At 42.4% G+C, this 17,593-nt stretch overlaps 1 protein-coding gene across 7 annotated transcripts in view; it reads left to right on the top strand.

Annotated features, from left to right (window-relative positions):
* The window catches only part of utrn (utrophin), a 188,528-nt gene that overhangs the window by 132,727 nt on the left and 38,208 nt on the right, over positions 1-17,593 (top strand). For all 7 annotated transcript variants that reach the window (XM_039782730.1, XM_039782734.1, XM_039782732.1 and 4 more), the window contains 6 exons: positions 1,465-1,543; positions 3,052-3,112; positions 9,794-9,855; positions 11,541-11,615; positions 14,723-14,924; positions 15,768-15,853. In XM_039782730.1, coding sequence (XP_039638664.1) covers positions 1,465-1,543; positions 3,052-3,112; positions 9,794-9,855; positions 11,541-11,615; positions 14,723-14,924; positions 15,768-15,853 — 565 coding nt within the window. The remainder of the gene's footprint in view (positions 1-1,464; positions 1,544-3,051; positions 3,113-9,793; positions 9,856-11,540; positions 11,616-14,722; positions 14,925-15,767; positions 15,854-17,593) is intronic.

Below are 17,593 nucleotides of genomic sequence, written 5' to 3'. Positions count from 1 at the left end.
AGCACAAGTACCGCTTTGCTACAGCGCAATTTACGGTATAGTGGGCGGAGAAAGACGCTGATTGCCTGATGGGTGTCAGGGTTGATACTACGCAAAATGTGGAAGCATAGCGTGCGCTATTACCGAACTCGCATAAACAGACGCAGCGCAAACTGCGCTAGTGTTAGTAAATCAGGCCCTCTGTGTGTTGCCATTCTCAAAATCCCTTCACTATGGGAAACAACAACAAACTTCCAGCTGGCAAGCTACATGCTGAAAATGGCAAGTTTTTAAGAAAATATGGACCATGCAATAAGGCAGGCCTGCTTGGTTTTTTCGGTGAATGATTGTAAAGATTTACACAGAATATGTTTACAGCATTTACTATCTAACTGGGATTTTTCGGGATGGATTGCTGTAGACGTAGTAGAAGTACACTTGGTAAGAGCAAATTACGTTTAGCCCTGTATCCAGCTAATTTAAGCTTTTGTTTCTGTATTGTGTGGACAGTTAACTTTAATATTTCATATTTTATGTGGCGTTTTCTTTTGCGGGGTGCCAATGTTCCACCAAAAAAGTTCCTTCCTGAGATTATTTTGCAGAGCCACCATTACTGCGTCTGGAAGACGATTGTAATTGGTTTAAAGAAATGCAAACAACCCAGAGCGTTTTTTTCATCATTACAGGGTATCTACACCGTACACACTTCTGCCCTAGTTTTTTTTTCAATTGTCTGTCTCACACACTTCTAAAAATAAAGGCTTTAGTTTTAACAATACAGCTGTCCAAATGTATTGGCTCGCAACTGTGACCATGAGCACATTCTAGTTTATCTTCTTCTACTAACTTACATGTGCAACTATACATTGTAGCTCTTTCAAAACGCTCCTGAATGCACTGCAATACTGTGACTGACTGCTTCCAGTGTATATACTGATGAAGGACTGTCACTGCTGCTGCTGACGTGCTGCTTCCGCTACACTGCAGGTGTAGACGAGGTGTAACCAGGATAGTGTGCATGTAATCACGCTCTGTGTTAGCTGCAGTGGGTAGAAACAATGGGAACTAGAGATTGGGGCAAGATCTCTTCAGTTCAGTTAGTTCAAAGTGATTTTCAACTGTGCTATATACTTTCTATACAATGCTATACATATTGGTGAACTACTTTACAAAGGTAAATAACATAAAAAATATGTATATTAACTGTACTCATTTAAGATATGATGCAGTATAAATTAACACCTCTAAACTTGATCTTTGGGTTTCGTAGCAACTCCACTTCCAACTTAATTGCAGTGAAATTGATTTCATTTCAACCATGATGCGAACCTATACCACTCTAAAGTGGTTTCTCTGAGTGCAACTTTCAGGCTCACAGCTGACTGTCCTCTCTCCTGTCTGTCTGTCTGTCTGTCTGTCTGTCTGTCTGTCTGTCTGCCTGCCTGCCTGCCTGTCTGTCTGTCTATTTGTCTGGTCATCGTGCAGGTGGCGGTGGAGGACAGACTGAAGCTGCTTCAGGAAGCCCACCGAGACTTCGGCCCCTCATCCCAACATTTCCTCTCTAGTAAGTACAGAGCCAATTACCACTCTTAGGCAATTGGAACATTTTGAGGGGACTTGGTTTGTTTCCACTCAGTTGCACTGTTTTGCATCCCCCTAATTTTTTTATGTCCCATCTAATCTTCGGCCATAGGCTTCACAGTTATGCTTCACCAGTGGATATAGAGATGCTACTCTCTCTCTCTCACACACACACACACACACACACACACACACACACACACACACACACACACACACACACACACACACACACACACACACACACACACACACACACACACACACACACACACACAGACAGACAAGTTTGCAGAAGAGGCACTTCACTCTTGAATAATGCAAGGCTTAATTACAACTCTCCACTGACTCCGTTCCTCTTTCTCCCTCTTTAGAGTGGTCATTAGCGGAGAGAGAAAAAACAGAGAGTTAGAGACAGAGCTATAGAGAGAAAAGATAAATGCACGAGTGTGAACATTAAACAAAGCAGCCAGTCTCTCTCTCTCTCTCTCTCTCCCTGTGTCTCTCTCTCTCTAATGTCATTTTCTATAATCATACAGCCATTAGTGTTCTTTCTGCTCCTGCTGATTTGCTTTGCTGGCTGTCAGACAGAGAGACAAAATGGAGGTGCAGGTGGTAAGCTCGGCCCACCATGCCGTGTCACCATTAGACATGAATTTACCCAGTAAGCCCTGCTGAGAGCTCAGCAACCGCACCAGACAAAACAGCACGGTCTCTTCTTTCATCTTCCGGGCACTATGACACTATCTACTCCATCATACATTCCCTCTCATTACACTAGTAGCTTAATATTCCCTCAGGGATCAATAAAGTACTGCGTCATTATCTTGTCCTATCCATCTCGTATATCTCCCAATCTCGCTTAATCTCTTTCTCCTACTGTCTTTTCATCTCTCTATCTGAGCATAGAGAGGCGGGAAAGTAGGAGGGCGATAAATCAAGCAACATTTCTGCTCCGTATTGCTCTTGAGAGCTTCTCATGTCTTATATCTGGCAGGTTTTAACAATGTCAATTTTAAGAAGTCCTTGGGCTGTCAGAATTTTAATGTCTTCTTTCATATCCACACAGTTTAACATAAACCTGGACACGTGGCACCTTTTCGCAACAGTTTTTTCTCTGTTTTTTTTCAAATTTATTTTTCCTTTGATGCCCTATTGTCTCCCTCCTCTCTCTTTCTGCCAAGAAAGCAATACCCATTTACTTTTTTTTCTTTCAATTTCATGCACTGTAAGAGTCTCTTTTACATAGATGGACTACGTTATTATGGAAGTGTTAGATGTGAGAATTATTTCAAGTCAAGCCCAAACACTAAATGGATTACTGTATAGCATGGTAAAAATGTGCAATGTTTACAGTATTAAGATGGAGTTTCGATTTTGACTCCTTGAATTTTTTTCTTTCTCTCCATCTCTTCTTTTTCTTTTTCTTTGTCTTCTCTCTCTCTCTCTCTCTCTCTCTCTCTCTCTCTCTCTCTATCTTTCTCTCTGCAGCTTCTGTACAGCTCCCCTGGCAACGTGCAGTTTCACAGAATAAGGTTCCATATTACATCAAGTAAGTGGCGAGAAATGGCTTTGATAGCTATTTTTGTGCCTGTATAAATTGTATGTATTTGTTTTTGTGTGTGTGTGTGTGAGACGGTGATTATTCTACACTGGTTGGCATTCAAGGCAGAGCAGTCAGGATAGTGTATGTGAAAATGCTTTTGCTAAAAAAATAAATAAAACACTTCTTTTGATTTTTTGGTATTTATCCCCATCTTCTTTATTAATGGTTTTAAATTAGTTTCGCGTGTGACCTCTTAACACAATGCATTGTCTATTTGTTGTCATAGGGTGCGCGTCTGTGAGGTGTGAGTACTTGAATTGAAGAGTGATTTTCTTGTCTCAGATTGTTTTGACAAATTGTTAGAGGTCAAACTACGAAGTGTTTTTTTTTTATGAAAGCAAAGGTTAGAGAAAAGTCTGAAAAATGAATAAAGTATGTGTAGCAGAATTTAGTCTTTTTCCTTCCCCGGGTACATATCTTTTGACCCCTTGGATTTTGTGACCAATATTGGGGTCTCGATCCCCAGGTTGGGAACCACTATCCTAGAACTGAGAACCTGTTATCTGTAGATTGTGCAAGTTTGTAAAAATATCAGCAATAAGACTTTCCATATTGAATATGCCTCATGAGGCCAGGACTTCTTGGTCATGCAAGTTAATGCAATCAAGCCAAAATATACTGAATAGTCATTTAATCTTTTGATGACTTTAACTGGCATCTTTGGAGGGAAAATTGATGGGTTTGTAGAGTTCCAACTGTTAAATCCTTCTCAATGTAGACTGAAATGTGGGCAGTATCATGCAGATGGAGTCGATATTTTTTATTTTATTTAGCATTTCAAATTCTTTTTATAGTTGACTTTGAAATAGCCCATTATCTCAAACATTTTTCTGTGTGGAATCTTAATACATTTTAACCTTTTTACATTAAAGCTCCCAGTTGTGAGCTACTTTCTGCTCATTTGCTCATTGTGTGTATTTTAAAATTCAAGCCGTTTCACCTGCACATTTCTCATTCAGTCCAGCATTTGTACCTCCTTTTGAATAGATAACACCCAACTAAATCCCAGGGGCAGCTTCCCACACGGTTCTCTTAGTGACTTAACAACTAAAGCTCAACGTCAAATTCTTTGCCAAATCAGGCCAAACAGCAGGTTTCTAATAAAACAGGTAGAGAAAAGATTTATGTTGTGGCAACCAAGATAGCTTCTCTACTGTTCAGGAAATGTTGGTTCTGAAAGTTTATAGGACCTCATTATTCAGAAATCATGAAACTTTATGTCAGTAAACTGCTGACTAACCAAACCTGAATTCATCCTTATTTTAGAAAAATCTTTGTGTAGCAGTTTCAGCTATCACTTGTCAGTCCTGCTTTCTTTGTTTCTTTCTCTGGTTTCTGTTGGGATTTAGGGATTTGTGATTTAGGATGATAAAACTGGTGTAATTTATAGGGCTGCCCCCTTAAATCGCCTTGTGCCCCGAGTCTAAATGTCACCATCTCAGTTAAATTGTCAACTAGCCATTTTTTCTAAAAACTCCCCTTGTGCCATTGTGTTGAGTTGAATGTTGTTATGTCTTGTTATTATTTTTGCTGTTTTTCTTTCTGTGATGTATTGAATGTTGTTTTGTTTGGTGGTTGTATGGTATAGCTGCACAAGTTTTGGGTGGACTCCAGGAAGAATAGCTATGGCTATGGCCCCAGCTAATGGAGATCCCAATAAATCAAATCAAATTTTCCACAGAACAACCCACAATAAAAATCTTCATCCACAGTAGAGCTGTAATCGGGCCTTAAAAGTATGGCCCGAAAAGGCCCGAGCCCGACAGAGTTCGGCCCAAGCCCGACCCGTACATTTTGATTGACAGCTTTTTAAAAGCCCGAACCCGTTTACAGCCCGACTGTAAAGGCCGTCTATCAGCATCATTAGAGGGTCAGACGCGCTTTGCACCGCAAGCGGGCACACGCACCACTCGGCGGAAAAGGGAGAGAAAGAAAAAAGAGACTGCGCCGCACGCGCACAGCTCCTTTGTCTTTCGTAAATCGAAAAGCATCAGCTGACCGCTCATATACCATGCAGCCCGAAGCGCAAGCCCGAGCCCGGCCCGAGCCTGTGTAAAATAATAAAGATCTTCAGCTCTAATCCACAGACTTCATCAGTGATAGGAAAAATGTCTTAAAAAGTTTTAATACAAAGCATTTATGTTTATGTTTAGTATTGTCAAAACTTGGTAACGTTATATTATTATCAGTTAGTGTACAGTTGAGACTGTTTTCAGAAAGACTCTTGCTGGGTGGTGCATTTAAGTGCTTCTGGACAGCTAAGACAGAGATGGAGAAAAAAGGGATTTAGACAAAGCGAGAGGGGGAGGGACACCTGCGCTGTGTTTGGGCCTGAAGCTTGGCACTAGAGGGGGATCAGAAATGAAAGCCAGAGACGGGCAACAACTTGGAGGACAGGCTTAGAACTTTAAAGTCAACAACATCCTGTGATCACAGATGTGCCCAGCCAATGAACCTGCATCCGCCCACTCACACAAACAAAACACATGTGCACAAGGGCATTCGCACAAAACAATACACACACACAAACACGCACACACACACACACACACACACACGTGCATTTAGACACACAAATAGAGATACACATCCTTTCACTGGCAAGGAAACGCTTACACACACCCAAAGATGCATATGAACTCCAACTGGAACCAAACTCAAACTTGCTAACCAAACACACACACTGTTCTGAGCACACACCATATGTTCAGTCTTTGCCTTTAGGTTGGTTGGACCAGGTTTTTCCTCTCCATGGAGGCTTTCACATTAAATTGCCTTTCAGGAACAGGAAGAAGACAATCAATCCTCTTCCCATCCAATCCCCAAATTTTCCCTCAGTGTGTGGCTTTTCATTCTCATTTCATTTTAAAATGAAGATAGTCTGCTGTGCTATACACTGCCCTCTCTCCGATCCTCTCTCTCACACACAACTATACATGCAGGCTGGTGCACACTCATGCAAACCCACTTAATTTGCAACTTGAAAACTGAACTCTAAATCCATCTCCAGAACTAATCATAGGTTGCTTTCAGTGCTGTGACATCCTTGGGACACCCGTCTTGACACATTCATTTCCCCAAACCCCTCCTTGCCTCCTCTTCCATCTCCTCTCATATTCTGCCTCTTTTCTTTGGGCTGACAATGGGCCCCTGATTAAAACCGCGCCTTGTCCACCCCCTGTAGTGATGAGTTCGGGTGACATATTGGGGTGGAAAAATCAAATGGCTTCATGCAAGTTCTGTGCCTGCCATCTCATGCTGGCAACCTCACATGCTGTCCCATTTCACCCATTCTGACACTTCTGGGGAGGGCTCACATGCCTTGTAGGCTTTTTGAGGGGAAATATAGCAAGACTACATCTCTGCATAGATTAGAGAAAGTCTCCTCTGAGTTCCAAGGCTTTTCTGGATGTGCTGTCTGTCTGTGTTTTTATCAGAAAACAGTTGTTGGGGTTGGTTGGACCTAACCGAACAGACAGCCTTTATATACACACGAGTGGACATTATGTATCCCTTTCTCATGGTGTTGTGTAGGACGAAATTTGGTTTTAAGAAGTATCCGAAACAGTTTGAACTGTATTTCAAAAGCAGAATATTGAACTTTGGGAGGAAAGGGGTTAATTTTTTTTAAGAGCAAAAAAGAGGCAGAGGAGGAGACGTGAAACCAGAGAAAGACAGAGGATGTCAGTTGGTGAATGCAGGCTCTTCTCACCTGTCACAGTCTGGCAGCTCGCTGTCACCAGAAAAAGAAAAGTTCCTGAAATCTTCCTGTTGCTTACTCATATATTTGACTAATTCTGTCCCTTAGGACATCCAAATATGCAAGTAATCTTTCATCTGCACACTCATGATTATTGATGCCGCTCTCTCAGTGCGTGACAGCTGTGCAGAAGAAGTTGCAACAGTTTGATGGGATAATTCTACCCCTTGTACTATAGGGCATTGACATTTTCTGATCTTTTACTGTACCTTTTGTAGGAAAGACAGGCATAGTCACTAGATGTGGGGAAATTGTGGTTATGGTTAATTATGAAGCAGAAGAAAGAATTGAATAATTAGCAAAACCACTTTAACCTTCTGTTGAACTTTGTGGCATTTACATGTAAATGGAAACGCTAAACTGAATATGTCAAAGGAAATAGCAATTATTTTTGATAAGGTTAATTGTTATTGTGGTGATCTGATAGTCTGAGAGTAAGACAGCACACTTCTGCCAGATGTTTTCAGCTTCGCTACATTGCTCGCTTGTGAGAGAAAAATGTCATAAAAACATCATGTAGAAAGTTATTTCACCCCCCCTCACAGTACCCTAGTGGCTGCATACATTTTATTCTTTCTCCGCCTGCTGCAGTGTCCCCTTCCATGACCTCATTTGATTTGTTGAAGCTTACTCTGAGATATCATTTAATGATGTTTATGAAGGCAAATGCCACAGGAAGTACACAAGACCCAAGCGGCTTCATCCCAAGACGCCCTCGCTCACGGTTAGCCAGCTCCTGAAGTATCAGGAAAACCGCCGTTTCTGATCACCAGTCCAAAACAATAGAATTATTCAAGTTACAATCATATAAAACAGAGAAAAGCTGTTGTGTTGTTGCTCAACCAATCAAATAATGCCCCTTGATTTAGCAGGTTTTATAGTGTGCTTTCACACCTAACCTCAAGTAATTCTGGTGAGTTTACTTGTTTGGTTTTGGTTCATTCAGGCTGGTATTAAAAGCTGTCAATCAAACAACTAAACTGGGACTGCTTGAAAAGGTGGGTCTCAGTCCGCTCCTAATTGATCTCTGGTGCCTTTTAAATTTGGGGTGTAAAAGCAAAACGGTCCCTACGTGATCTGTTCATTTGTAAAAAGCCAGTGTTAACACAAACCAAATAACGGGTGTGAAAGCAACCTTAGATTGAGATGGCCTCATTCTGGGTTGTTGTTCACCGAGGATGTACTGCTGTTATCCCCAAGAAGCTTTCTCATATCTGCCCAAAAATCTCTGTTTTTGTCCCCTGCTCTTTAATATTCTCTGATTCCTCTCCTCTCGTCTGGGAATGTTTCCCGCTGTGTTATCTAAACTGTAGCAGCTTTGTAGTAAACGTGTCAACAGTTATCTTTTTTCCTCCTCCTACAGGACAACAGAAAGATTGCTTAGGCATTACAAAGGGAATGCATTGAAGGGAAAGTGTTGAGTACAGTTGAACCTGACAACTCAGTCATCCTCATTATGGCATTCATGAGTTGTGAGTGATGGAAATGTGTGTGTACATAAATATGATACGGATTTGTGTAGCGAGTTGATTGTGCGTCCCATCTCATTATTGTACCAGTTCTATTCATGTCTCTGATGATCTACACTTCAGTGACACAAATGTTTATGGTAATAGCTGTCAGCCAGTTGTGGCCTGGGTGTCCAACATTCTTCCTCCTTGTTGTGTGTTTGTGTGCAGCAAATAACAGTAAATCCCCTGACTTGGATTCATTGAAACCATCATTCAGGCAAGCTCTTTGTAATGTAAAACACGAGCCTGTCCTCAGCACTGAAAGCCCCAGGCATTAGCAATGCCCGTGCAGGTGGGAAAGGGTTCAGTCTGTATGGCCATTGAATAGCGATGAACGTCTGTGTACGCGGAGGGCTCCTGTCGGCCACCTCAGTTCACTGTCAGCACTCCACTTCACTTCCTGCTGCCTGTCAGTGGAGAGCGAGCCATCACAGAAACCACAAGGGAGCCTCTGCATTCAAAAACAGACTGTTATTTAAAAAACGTCTTCCAGAAATCTTCTCAAACATTCCACGCAGATCTGAGTGCGGCCTCTGACAGCCAGATGCCTTCTTGAAACACACTCGCAGCCACATCACGGCCCGCAAAGCTCAAATAGATGCACTGATTGGCAGCCGCAGCTTGAGAAAAGTCTGCCTCTTTGCTGTCCTGTGTGTGAAGGCAACCATGTTTGATCAGTTGTAGCACGGTGTTACTTTATTTATTTTTATAGCGTTGGTTTTTCAGTAGATTTGGTTTGTTCATGTTTTCTGTGTGTATTTGTCTGTGAGGCTTTTGTCTAAAGCAGAAATGCAAACAGGGAGTGGAGACTAGGTCCCCTTATATTTATGTCCCATGGTGTTTGAAAAGACAGATGCTGTGGTGATGAGAGGGATTCACAGTACGTGTCTAGCCTGGATTCATGTGGAATCTTTGCTTGGTTTGTGTGTGTGTGTGTGTGTGTGTGTCTCTGTTTCATTCAGAGGGCATTTTTGCTTTGTGTTATTTATGATTTATGGATTTATGGAGGAATCTGTAGCCGCTGTCCCAAATTTGTGCGCAATGACAATAGAGTTCGACAGTGTTTGCACACATCAAGCGATGGTGATAATAGTGATGTTAGCTTGTGTGTAATTTCAAGTGTGTGTTCATTTGGCCAGGTTTTTGTGGCGTGGTATTTTGTATGTATGTTTTTGTGTACCTTAGGTTTCAAAGTAGATTTGTCTGTAATTTTTTCTTCTTTTGTGATAAGTCTTGAAAGTTTGTGTGTGTGTGCGTGTGTGTTGACGTCAGTGTCTCCTGTTCTGTTTGTGTGTCAGCTTATGTGTTTTTGTGCTTAATGGTCTAATGGTTCTCCTCTGTTGTTGTGGTTTTCAGTCACCAGACACAGACAACCTGCTGGGACCATCCAAAGATGACAGAACTCTACCAGTCACTCGGTAAGACACACACACAATCACTCAGGGCCAGGTGTACTAACGCTTTTGCGTCCGCTTCAGGCGTATTTGTTTCGCAACGTCCGCGTAAAAGCATGGCGAGGTATGTACAAACAGGCCACACTGAGGTAAAAGCGCAGACTGCCTGTCGCGGGAACTGAAAATGGCAAATTGCACTTTTCCGTGTCATGCATATGCATTCACGGGAGGGTCAAGGGGAAAGTGGGGGTTTCCCATAAAGAGATGGGAGGGGAAGCGTATAGTGCGCCTAATTATGTATTCTGCGGTATGTACAAAAAACGCCCGTGACAGCGCGCAAAATTCTCCGCCTCTTAAAACCAGGTGTAAACCAGCCGGAAATGGGTTTCCTCGCATATGCCTCCTGGTGAAATGGCAGCAGTAACCCGAGCAAGATGAAGACATAGGCCAAGGAGACGAGCTGAAAGGATTTTTGCCACATGGATTACACTTTTTCAGTTGAGTGAACACAAAATCATGAAGCGTTATGCAATATTACACTTACTGGAAGAAATCAAAGATGATATTGAATCTTCGACTCGGCGTTCACATCCCATTCCAGCAGTTGTTAAACTCCTCGCTACATTACAAATATTGGCATCAGGATCATTTCAAACAGTCAAAGCATCAGCAGTGGGAATATCGCAGTCTGCACTCAGCCGTATCATAGCACAAGTACCTAACGCTTTGCTATAGCGCAATTTACGGTATAGTGGACGGAGAAAGGCACTGATTACCCGATGAACTTTAGGTTTGGTAAATACGACGTAAGCTGAAGTATCACAGCGTGTGTTTTCTGCGGGTTGAACATGGCGCTGATAACGCTACATTCGCAATAGTACGTACATCTGGCCCTCAGTGTCTTCAGGTCCTGAAATAATTTTTACCCAAAATCTTGTTAACAGGTCAGTTTAAGCTAATAACAAAAAACTATTTTCTCAGTTACCTCTATTGATACAGTATCAGGCCAATCAGATAGTTTGGCCATGTTTTATGATATTGCACATACCGCCATTAAGCTTTCCTCCACTGCGAAACAACCAAATATTAAAAAATGTCATTTAAAAAAATGTAACCGCAACATTTCTGACTAGATCCTATGTTCCTGTCACACTGGATAATCCACCAAATTCACTGTGAACTGTTTTATAGCATTTCTTTTGTAAAAAAGTTCCAATGAAAGGTTTTCTTGTGAGGGGTCGACAAAATCTTGTAGACCCATGTCTCTCTTGTCTAGTTAGTTTACTCCAGTTTACATTTAATTTGATGTAAATTGCACATTGATCTTTTCGTGCTGTTCATATCCATATGCATGTGTTTGTCCCAGTGGGGGGGGGGGCTAGTATGACCGTTCTTTAATGAGCAGCCGGATAAGTAATAAGCTGTGAAACTTTGGGAGTGTTTGCTGCAGGCCAGCAGCTCAACAAATAGCACCGGCCCCCGCTGAGACAGAAATTACTAACCTAATTAAGCAGTCCACATCAGCCACCGCTCTCCTCGGTCATCTCCGTAGACAATAACTAACAAAAAGTCAGCTTTCATTGAAGACAGAGGTCCTGCTTGTGTTGCCCAGTAGGCAGATTTCTGTTGCACTTTGTTTTCTGACTTGCTGCCTCTTTTTTCTTTTTGTCCACCTACTCTCATCTTTCTGTCTCTCTCCCTGCCTGTAGCGGACTTGAATAATGTGAGATTCTCAGCATACCGAACAGCCATGAAGATCCGCAGACTACAGAAAGCACTGTGCTGTAAGTAAGACGCACACACACTCATACACACCTTAAAACCTACAGTCGTGGTCTGCTTCCTTTGAAGTCTGGGTGCAACGAGGGGATGCAGTAATGATTTGAAGCTTTGCCAGAACTGCGCAGGAGCCAAGGATATTTTGGCTTCAAAATTACACACCCTGTGTCAGTATGCGTGTGTGTGCATGATTTTGACTATGCACAGTCACAGCTGGTGCTTGTGTTAAGCCTGTTGAGCATAGCCTCATTTGGTGTGCACAGGTGGGATTTTTTAGGCTGTGCTTTAAAAAAAAAAAGATTTCTCAAAACGAGAGCTGCTGTTTTGATAAAGGTGGCTATTACCTACAGTCTCAGGTGGCCATCAACCCCATCTACACACACACTCACACTCACACTGCAGGTGCATACAGACTCCCCCTTTGTGAGGTTTCAACCAGCACGGCAGCAGCTACTTGTGCTCAGCACAGTGTAATAATGGTGACAAATGTTAACTATTATCCAGCTGTTGACATTATTATAGCAACACACACTGCAAGCGCACGCCGCTCATTTACATCCTGCTGTTTGTAGGAAGTTTGCTCTGTGTGCATGTTTGAAACAAACAGATGATGTATACTATGTCTCATGTAGTGTGTGTGTGTGTGTGTGTGTGTGTGTGTGTGTGTGTGTGCGCAGCGTAGTCCTGTGTACCTGAATAACCGTGGGTATCAAAGTGTGTGATTGTGTTTGTTGGCTGTTAATAAGTTTGAATGATTCAGGCGTTTTAGTTTGCTATCTCATATTGGCTCTCTGATAGCATGCGTGTGTTTGTGACAGGAATGCATTAGCCTGAGTGATTTTGACTTGGGGCACTGCAATTCAATTTCATCCATTAGATTAGAACAGTCACAGCACAAAACACGCACATACAAACACACACATGCCAGCACATACACACAGCAGAAGGATCAGTAGTTATTAATTATTAGCCTGGATTCATGTGGAATCTTTGCTTGGAGACCTGTTTGTGTGTGCGTGCGTGCGTGCGTGCACGCGTGCGCGTGTGTGTGTGTGTGTGTGTGTGTGTGTGTGAGAGAATGGCTCTCACACACATGACAGGGATACTATAAAACGTCTAATTGGGTTAAGTCTGTGCCAGGGGGCTGGTGAAGCACAAATGAGCTTGCGTGGCATCCGGCTAATGTGCCACGGCCTCTCATATCTCATTGCTTCATATCTGCGTGTGAAGTGACAAAGCTAGAGAGAAGTAAAGTCGTGCTTTCTGACAGCATGGCTGCAGTGCTGTGCCAGCTCCATGTGGATACACCCCAGTAATTAGAGCTGTCTGGGGAGCAGGGGGTAACATAAGGCAAGGAGCTATGGAGGGGTTGACAAGGAGCACACAACAGGGCAACTGAGGAGACTTAAGTGAGGAGAAGAGGTGAGTAGGATACATGCTGCAGGACAGGGAGTGTAAATGGTTTGTGGAAAAGGGTCAGAGGGAGAGATGCATATAGAGGCTTCATGCCTCATGAAAACCTTTTGTCCATTGTTTCAATTTTAATATATCTGTAAAACGTTTTTGAACCTCCTGTATTTTAGTATTTGTTTGATGGAAGTAGTGTACTGTATTCTGTACCCTGAAAATAGAAATGTACACAAGGGGGAGGTCTAAATAAGTTAAAAAAATGTTTGTGACATTTATTTAAGCAATGCTCTATATCTACACAGTAACAGCCTTCATTTTGGTCATGCTAATGAAACCCCTGTAGCAGAGAACACATTTACACACTTGTGTATTTGTACACTGTCCACATGTTTTGGGGTTAACTGGTTCACCTTTTCAGTGGGCCGTGAATAAAACACTAATTAAGAGTCCCATCAGGATCTGAGCTCGCCCTTATTAAGTCTGTAAATTCATGCAAAAACATAGCATCCCAAGTGCAAACTTGATAATAATTCCACCAAGTTTTGAGTCAGCAGTACATTAAGACAATCTTGTTAAAGGAACAGTCCAACATTTTGGGAAATACGCTTATTTGTTTTCTTGCCAACACAAAAAAATACTTAATTACGTGACCTATAAGCCGATTTGTTACTTTTAGACAGAGCCAGGCTAGCTGTTTTTCCCCAGTTTCCAGTCTTTGGGCTAAGCTGAGCCAACTGATTGCTAGGTCCAGTCTCAATTTAAAAACAGACGGATATAAGAGTGGTATTGATCTTCTCATCTAACTCTCAGCAAGAGTGTGAATAAGGCAATAAGCACATTTACCAAAATGCCAATCTATTCCTAGTCTCATCAGGAATGTCATTATCTCTATACAAGACAGAGGATATAATAACAATGCACTAGAATAGAACACTTGAACTGTGTCCCAAATCTGATATATATACATATGCATATATATAGCCTGTACTGCATACTGTGAGATACTGCACAGTATTACATAAGCAACTGTACATTGTGCATTATGGGAGAGTGGCATGCATCAGCAGCACCCCTTCAAAAACAGACACAAGTGATAGCTACAGTATAGAAGTGTTATTGAGATATTGATATGAATACATTCCTTTTTTTCCGTCATTGAAGATGTAGCCAACAAATTAAATTAGAAGAAACCAGACTGCTCTCAGTCTGACATTTTTTCCTCGTTTGTCTTTTGCTGTTCAGATTTCTCTCTCATATTAATATTTCACCACAGTGGTTCGTCTGTTCTCTGTCTGTACTTCCTGCAGACTCTCGCACTTAGTTGTTTTGAACTATTTTGGACAAAATATCAGTCAAGTCTGCAGTTTTTAAGTGCCTCTATGAATAGTCTGTGCCATTTTTGGCATTTTTAGAAAAATCTGATCCGCTGCTGAAAGCCCATTGAACAAGTTGGAAAGGTTACTAATGATTCTAACTCCTTCTTTTTTTCCCATCCTGTCACCCCTTTTTTTTTTCTTTGTTCGTTCCCTCTGTTCTGTTTTAACTTTCCTCCATTCTCCTCTCTTCTTCACATTCACTTTTCTCCCCATCCTCCTCATTTCTGTCTTCTCATTGTTTCCCTTATTTTTGTTTTCCATCTAACTCCTCTCATCCTGCCCACTCTTACCTCCATCTCTCTCTCCCTCCCCTTCTTCCTCTACAGTGGACCTGTTAGACCTCAGTGTGGCCCAGAACACCTTTGAGCAGCACAAGCTCACCAACAACAGTCAGCTGCTGTCTGTCCCTGACGTCATCAACTGCCTGACGTCCATCTACGACGGCCTGGAGCAGGAGCACAAGGACCTGGTCAACGTGCCGCTCTGTGTTGACATGTGTCTCAACTGGCTGCTCAATGTTTACGACACGTAAGTTTGCCATCTGTCGTCTGTTTCTGATTTAGGGCAGAGGATTATGAATGAGCTTCCTTAGTTTCCTGAATTTGTCACAGATTATGACAAAACCTGGGAATGGTGCATGCTGCCACCTGCATCCTCGCCTTTTGGAAATGTAACTGAAGACTGCAATCAGGGTTGCTATAATACTGTATTTGTTTACACAATACAGGGTGTAAAATGTATTAAATCGGATTGGATGAAAGTGGCAGAACTAATGCATCTTATCACTGTGTTCAAATCCAAGTCTGCATCGGTGTCGTCTGTGCATGATTATGTTGTACATAATTACACACTCATATGCTTTTACTCCATATATTCTGGCATTGTCAACATGCTATATTCACCACCAGCAAGTGCCTCAGTTGGCATACCAATGGCTGTTATTCGCTGTGTTTTTTTGAGACCAGACGTGCAACTCACATGTGTGTTCACGTGCTGTAAACAAACATGCTTACTGGTCTAAACATTGTCTGTGGGTACGCAGAAAATGCAATAATAATCTCACCAGCTCTCTCCCACAATGATAGAAGTACAAGAGCACACATACACACTTGAATATTCTTCTCTTTCCAAGCACATAATGATTTTCTGTCACTGCTGTTGCACATAATTTAGATCTGATATGAACACATAAACATATTGTTTATACACAAACATACCCCCACAATAAATATGACCAACTCATTGCCTGTGTGTGTGTGTGTGTGTGTGTGTGTGTGTGTGTGTGTGTGTGTGTGTGTGTGTGTGTGTGTGTGTGTGTGTGTGTGTGTGTGTGTGTGTGTGTGTGTGTGTGTGTGTGGTCGGTCTCTGCAGTGGTCGCAGTGGGAAGATCCGCGTCCTGTCCATGAAGATCGGTTTGCTCTCTCTCTCCAAGGGACACCTGGAGGAGAAATACAAATGTAAGTGCTAACGAGTGGGTAAGATATCTGCTGATGTACACATGCACTTAAACGCACCGCTGTCCCCCCTCCCCCCCTATACAGGCCATTCTGCAGCGAGTCCATCCCAAACTGCTTCAGCATGGCTGTAATACCAGCAGTATTAAAGTGCTCATATTATGCTCAATTTCAGGTTCATAATTGTATTTAGAGGTTGTACCAGAATAGGTTTACATGGTTTAATTTTCAAAAAACACCATATTTTTGTTTTGCTGCACATTGCTGCAGCTCCTCTTTTCACCTTGTGTGTTCAGGTCTCTGTTTTAGCTACAGAGTGAGGCATCACACTTCTTTCCCATCTTTGTTGGGAGTTGCACATGCGCAGTAACTAGGTAAGGACTACTAGCTAGAAGCTAGCATTGCTAGCGGTTAGCCACCTTGTTCTCAATGGCAAAACACTGCTACAACACTATAGAACTACTTACATGTCCCTCGTCTGCAGGTATTCCACGCAAAGTTGGAAGTGTGCCCTTGTTTAGAAGAAGTCTCCCAGCTTGTCCTGCCGTGTACTGACCGAAGTTGGAGAAACAGCTAGCTGATGTGGTATTAGCTAAAGTGGTTAGCACACACCAAATGTTTAAGCCGATTTTGACCAGCTCACCCAGAGACTGAAGGCAGGATACATTCAGAAACCCGTATCTCACTCAAAGCAGCATGGATGTTTTTTTTTCTTCTGTAAGTTGTAACAGGTATGCGTGTGGAAGCACCAGACACACAAAAATAACACCCTAAATCCCAGAAAATGTGATTTTTTTTTTTCTCCATAATATGGGCACTTTAATCAAACTCACAGAAAGATAGAGAGGAGCTGGAGAACGGGTTGTCTAATAGCACGAGAGACCTCCTACGCGTTTATTTATTTTCTATTCTGATTTATTTTTGAGGATTAGCGAGTGTGAATATAGGCTTGCTGCACTCGGAGGAGACTGTCATTTTGGCTTCCTGCTCTTTGTTTCTGCTGCTTTATCTCTCTGTCTATCTTTCTCTGCTGTCACTGCTCGCACCACTGTTCATCCATCCAACAGTGCCACTGTCTGTATCTTACTTACTCTTGCGTCCCTTCTTTTCCTCATCCTCCTTCTCCTCTTCCTCTTCCTCCCTTTCTTTTGCTGTAGAATGCCTGAGCCTATTCGTTCCACTGGCAGTTTCTATTAGCCTGAGAAGGGAATCAAGTATGCCTGATTGCGCCTTTCCTCCTTTACTCTTTTACGGTCTCATTGGCTGTCAGTCCCATGCGCGCACACACACACACACACACACACACACACACCTAACCAGGCATGTTGCCATTCAACACTCTTTTTGTGACATGTAGTGAGTTGGAGATGTGGGTGTTGATCAGTCAGAGGACACAAGAGGTGTGTGTAGGAAGCGGGTCACGAACAACACGTCACGTGTGTGACAGGCCTCACACAGAGATCAAAGTCATTCCTTCATGCCCTTCGTCTCTCCCTCTCCTCTTTCTCCGGATTACCCTATCTGCTCTTGTTGCTCAGTTTGTGCATGAGCTCTGGGGATGTTCCATAACTTCATCTAAAATATAACGTGTTAGCTGGCCGAGCCTGCGTGTCACTGGGCAGGAATCCATATCCAGCACAGCTCTGTCAATCTCTGGGAGAATGTGGCGAATAGTTGGAGGCAGGGAGAGTGAGATTAGAGGAGAAAAAGCCTGGAATGTAAGAAGGAAAGAAAAGAAAAGTG

The sequence above is a fragment of the Perca fluviatilis genome, chromosome 18 (genome assembly GCF_010015445.1).
Source record: "Perca fluviatilis chromosome 18, GENO_Pfluv_1.0, whole genome shotgun sequence".
In the NCBI taxonomy this organism is placed as follows: Eukaryota; Metazoa; Chordata; class Actinopteri; order Perciformes; family Percidae; genus Perca; species Perca fluviatilis.
This window is presented reverse-complemented; position numbering and strand designations above follow the sequence as displayed.